Source organism: Poecilia latipinna, unplaced genomic scaffold, assembly GCF_001443285.1.
Source record: "Poecilia latipinna isolate Pla-1442-1.1 unplaced genomic scaffold, P_latipinna-1.0 Scaffold1584, whole genome shotgun sequence".
Taxonomy (NCBI): domain Eukaryota; kingdom Metazoa; phylum Chordata; class Actinopteri; order Cyprinodontiformes; family Poeciliidae; genus Poecilia; species Poecilia latipinna.
In genome coordinates, this window is record NW_015114200.1 from 1 (window position 1) to 5,971 (window position 5,971).

The 5,971-nt window shown below is 40.2% G+C and overlaps 1 protein-coding gene across 2 annotated transcripts in view; it reads left to right on the forward strand.

The window, feature by feature from the left end:
- Positions 1-82: 82 nt before the first annotated feature.
- The window catches only part of spock1 (SPARC (osteonectin), cwcv and kazal like domains proteoglycan 1), a 116,282-nt gene continuing 110,393 nt past the window's right edge, over positions 83-5,971 (forward strand). The window contains exon 1 of one of the 2 annotated variants that reach the window (XM_015058917.1): positions 83-273. In XM_015058917.1, coding sequence (XP_014914403.1) covers positions 139-273 — 135 coding nt within the window. In that variant the 5' untranslated portion in view covers positions 83-138. The remainder of the gene's footprint in view (positions 274-5,971) is intronic. The other variant, XM_015058916.1, reaches the window with a different exon arrangement.

A 5,971-nucleotide genomic window follows, 5' to 3' on the forward strand; every position in this document is an offset into this window, starting at 1 on the left:
GAGGCTCCCGGTAACATTTCTTTATCTTCTAAAGTGCTTTATCAGACTTTTCTCTATAGCCTACTCTTTTCAGCCACCTCCGCATGAGCTTTTCCCTCTGTCAGCCTCCTTTCTCTCTCTCTCTCTGCTTTACAGAAGATGCTCTTCTTTCTGCTACCTGCCTTGGCTCTCTTGCTGAGCACCGAAACGGCGGTCTACGCTATCAGTCACGAGAAATGGCCGGGCACCGTGGCTCAGTACAACAAGGATCGATCCTGGAACAGATTCAGAGATGTGAGTTGCGCTGCAAAAAAAAAAAAAAAAAAAAAAAAAAAAAAAAAAACAAAAACAACAACAACAAAACGAACTTGCCCCTCCAAAATGAACATATAGTTAGATCCTTTGTGCGTAAATGTGCGCGTGTGGGTTTATCTTTAATGCGTAGATCTGTGTGTGCGTGTGCGTGCACACGTCGCCCTTGATACACCCAGTGAGTACTTGAGCTCTTGCCAGCAGGCGTAATCCACCTTGTAGAAACTCAGCAGGTTGGAACCCTGCTTGAAAAAGCCAGTCAGACTTTTGGACAAACGGCATTACTCGGCTGCACATGGCGGAATGATTATCTTCCGCTCTGAATGACTGAGTTGTTTCCCCGCTGCCTGATTTTCATCATCAGTGTTGGCATTCTGACACGTTATCCGTTTATTCTTTCTTTGGCTCATACAAAACATTAACTTACAAACACTGAAGGTTTTTACAATAAGTAGAAAACCCACCTGCAGTGCCTTTCAAACGTATTGATCCCCTTTTAAATGTTTCTTCCCCCCCACCTCCCTTAAAACATATATTGTGGTTAAAGACACAAACTTTTGTGTTTTGTTCTGGGGTTTTAGGCCATTAAAAAGTTGTGGATACTTTAAAACTCTAGTAGATTTGCTCTTTCAGAAAACTACATTTTTGGTTATTCTTTGCAGTACAACTCAACCTCTGTCATATGGGATGGAGAGCACCTGTGCAGACGAATTTTCTTGCCAGAAACACAATAAATTAATGTCTAGACTTTGACTGTTCCATCTGAACACATGGCTATATTTTAATATAAACCAAATGCAGCTCTAGGTTGTATGTTTAATGTCATGGCTCAGCTTTTAGAGCAATTTTTCTCTTACTCTATAAGGCTTTTGTCCATAATTGCCCAATATTTAGCCCCATCCTGATGCTGCCAACTTTGTGTCACCATGGAGATGGTGTGCTTAGTGTGATGAGCAGTTTTTTTTTTTTTTTCTCTACACATATTTTGCATGTGTGCCAAAAAGTTTGTATGGTCTCATTTGAGCAGAGCACCGTTTTGAACATGGTTGTTCCCATATGGTCTGAAAAACTGCCATGGTGTTCAGTCAGTAATGAGTTTCTGCCAGGCAAGATTAAGAGTCAGTAATTAATAGTTGTCCTGTCAAACATGGGATATGTTTATCACTCCAGTGCAACACATTCTAGAACTGTTAAGTCAAGTTTGTGTTTTTAGTGATAAAAGGTAAACTTGGGGTGATTTTACTTTTTTAAACATTCAACAAAGTAGAAGTTGAATTTAAAAAGCTATATTCTTTTTCAGGAAACACAAGAACAAATTGGAATCGGCACATATTTCCGCTTTTAAAAAAAAAAAGGCAAAATGTTGTCTTGTTTGAGAGAGCTCTGATCAATAGATGTATTTTCCTTCTTGCAATCGTTTGTTTAGTCTACTTGAATTAATAGTGCAGCATGTGGTTTTTCTAGCTGGTTATACGATGTTGCATCATTGGATTTGTGTGCTGTATAAGCACAGACGCACTGCACAGATCAGATTTCTATCAGATGAAGTGCTTTAAATGATGTAGAAATAGTCTTTTTCTCAGTGGTAACAAATGATCTGAATCCTGTAAATGTGCAAATTAAGCATAACCCAACCAGCTCAGACCGTCCCAGACGCTGTTAAAACATAAGTTTTATTCCACTATCACCACATGTTCATTCAGGAAGAAGGACTGCTGCAATCCATTGGGTTTCCTTAGAAAACATTTTATAAACAGAAGCCAGACTTTGCTACCATGTTTTTGAAGTAGGATTGGATTTGAGGTATTCCAAGGAATATTGTTTCTGTTAAATTAAATTGATGTGACACTGTTTTTCCCTGGCTAGTGCATGATCTCCAACTCAGCCAAATCCTTGAGGACCACCGTGTCTTGGGTTCCTTTTAGACTGCATTAAATATTTTATTAACGGAGAACAAATCCTAGCACTCAGAGCTTTTATTTGTGTCTTGGTGTCTTTTGAAGAATTGGGACAAGATTCTCCTCTGACTAGCCGGAGTAAGAAAAATTTACCTCCAAATCTCTTCTGAACCTTTTTCAGAGAGTATCCTCAGTGCTAAACCTGCCCAGTCTCAAGTTATTTCACTGCTGACAGCTACAGAAGTGATTCCACGCTCTCAACTCTATGATGTCCTTGTCTCCCTGCAAACATGTTCCCCAGACATTTCGGCAGACTGAGGGGTAACTTTGGCCTTATTAGAGGTGGCCATCTTGGTCCAGCACAGGACCTGTGATGTGAAAGATGTTCATGACAGCCTGCTCTCAGCCAGGGCTTGACTACCTGGTGTGTGTGCTTCTCCACTGCTCTCTCTTAATGCTGCTCTCTGGTCTCCTGTGCAAATGAAACTTGTTAATGGCAAACTGTCAGTGGGGGATGGGAGACGGTGGAGGGGAGTCGGCAGGAATAGGAGGGGAAAGGAATGGCAATAGATACGGGTGACATTTATGTTGAATATTTCAAGCTCTGCTGCCGTACAGATGCAGGAGCTGCTGCGGTGATTACGTGTGTTTGTGTCCGAGTGTGTGTTGTCTGACCTATCGCACGAAGGAACCTGCTGTTTGCAATTTGTCTCCTGCAACAGTGGCTGTGGCTCGCTCTGCTGTGTCTCCTTTCTACCTCCATACTTAGCTGCTCATTTCTCTCTTCTTTGTCACCCAAATTAAATTTGCACGAATATGCCTCAAAGTACAACAGCATTAAACCGTGGCTCTGTTTAGAAATCGGTTATGCGGTGAGGGATTGCTGTAAATTTAAGTGTCGGTAACAAACAAACTAAATACGTCTACATGCATCTCTACAAGTTAGTCGAAGCTCTGCAAGATGAAACTGAACTGTTAGATTTAATGGAATAAACTCTACATAAATATACCCTGGTTCAGATTTTCAAGATGTTTTTTTTTTTTTTATGTCTGTTTCACCCTGTAGCTGATGATGTAGTTAAAACAATTTGAAGTAGGCCTTCTTTATTTTCACATAATTTCTGTGCAATGTGCCACCACCTCTGGCAGTAAAACCCCACATGATGATGATACTGCCGCCACCAAATTAACATAGATTTTTTAATTATTCGAAAGTGCATCCATGTTGTGTCTATACCTGCTTGTCCATGCAGGGTCACGAGGGAACTAGTGCCTATCTCCAGAGTCCACATGTGCGAAGGAGGACACACTCTAGACAGGTTGGCAACATATCTCAGGGCAACACAGAGACTTACAAGACAAACAACAGTACTTGCACATAAGGGTAATTTAGAAAATCCAATTAACCTAACAGTCATATTTTTGGATTATGGGAGTACCTGCAAAGAAGCCATGCATGCATGGGCACATGCACAGTGCTACCACTTGCACCACTGTGCATCCCAGTATGAAATCCTTTTTAATATAAAACACCTGGGACTTGGATTCCTTTTTGCCATTTTGTTCTTCCTGAAAGGATTGGCATGACATTTGGGTCTGAAGTCACCCCGCTGCTGTTCTGCCTCTCAACTGCCAAGAGAGGTAGTCGCAGTGTTGTCCTGACTGAATCAAGTCAGGGTTTGCTGGCATCGTGGCTGAAGGATGTGGACGGTCTGTGTGACCAGCTGGTTGGACGATTTAATGCCAAAACCCAGTGGAACTGGTGCTGATTAACAGTGGACAGGGTTTGCTAAAGTGCACAGAGACAGAACAGTTTGCTTAACTTCAACCAAGATTGGTTCCTTCAGTAGCAGTGATGCTTGAAACCAAAACTAATAAGAAGCAAACGGTCACTGTATTGTTTTTTCCGTTCCCTCTGTGGTACATCCTTTATATGAACCCTGTGAGTTCCAGCCCAGACTAGTGTCACTTTTGAAAACGTCCAAGCGAGAAGGATATTATAGACCTCATTAGAGGTTTATGAACGTGTATTCACAGTGTAAGTAGAGTGCCATATCTGAGTGATTTTATTGCAAAACCATTTGTTGAACATGAAAGCTAAAGAAGCCTTACCGTGATGCCTCCAAACACAGTTCTTCATAAATGTGACCAAATAGCTCAGCGTTTGTTTTATCTGACTGTAAAACATTTATCCAGGCACTTCTCCCCTTGGTCAACATCCTTTTAGTTTAGTGACTCAAAATATCTTTTACTGTAAACTTAAACCCTTGTAATCCAGCAATGCCCAGTTCATCTCTATAACTTGTAATTTTTGTTCTGATATTTTAAAAATGATCAAAATTGTATTTATATAATTTTTGAGGGAAAACAGCTGGTCAAAACAGGCACTGAAATATAATTCAGTTGATTCATGCCCATGATGAATGTATGAACATGTGTGCATATGAAACCCATTCAGCTTTACACAAAGGTAGGATGTAATCATAATGTCTTCTGCAAAGATTAAGTAGTTTTGATCTACTCATCCACTCTCCCAACATATACTGAATTATAGATGGGAATTAGGGAATAAGGAAATACCAATCAGAGTTGACCTCAGCTTGCCAGCTGGAAAATTTAACCAAGTAACAAACAAATGCTGAAGAAGAGTGATTCTGACATGACGTACTCAGAAGCTCACTTTGTATTCCCATATGCCCCAAATGAAAATTAGCACTCATGAGAAATTTGTGATTTTGTTCTTCATCAATCACAACTGATAATCTTCCATTACACTCTGTGACAGGTGTGTGATGAGATCTGTCATGATTGTGTAGCTTTAGCTGACAACTGCAATATAAATGATCACTACTGATAATTTGGCTTTCTTTTCTTATTTTATATAGTTCCTACAGAGCATTGTCGAAGGGATTGCACACACATCTTGAGAAGATGTGTACATTTTAAGTAAAAATTTTATTTTGGCTTCTTTGGGCATTTATAAAAAGAATATGACTAGGAAGGGAAGACATAAATAATAATTTGGTGCTCTCACAGACTTTCCAACGTCAACAAAACAGATTTCTGTGGTGCGGCTTTAAGGTGTTTTACTTTTTTGTGTTGTCCTCTCGGTATTAAAAAGAGGATTGCGCTCTGCTGAATAAGAGTTGGAAAAACTTGTACATTACAGTAAGTTTCTGGCTTGGTTGGTGCACTAGGGATAATTACTTTGCTATGCGGGATACAAGCTTCACAGAATAGTTCACCACTATTTTTATCTTTTATTATCTCTAACATGTAAATCACAGCTCTTATTTCGATTTCATTTTTCCTGTAAGCCATTTCCTTCATTACACTTCTTATTTATTTATTTATTTTTCTTTGAGTCATAAACTCAGTATTTTTGTACGTATTCTACTATTATGCTCCTGGTCTTTTTCTTGCTGTGACCCTGTGCTCCCTCAGCCATGCCCTCTTTGTCTCTCTCCCTTTTTTTCCCCAGCACCTCCCTCTGTGACTCCTCCTCTTTGCTGCTCTCCCCTGCCTGCCATGTTTCACTCGGCATCCCCACTGATGAGCCATTTGCTACTTCTTGCATTATGCATGAGTGTCCATGCTCAGGCAGAGGAGCCTGTCCAAGACTTGGAGTCAAAGTTCAGTTAAGAAAAGTAGGGTTTGATTAATCCTTTTGTCGAGTACTAATCACTGGACTATGAAGTGCAGGAGGAGGGATGGGATGCACTCTGAATAAACTATTTTTATCTTGTCTAATTTTAGTCCAGGAAAGCTTTTTAGTAGATGTT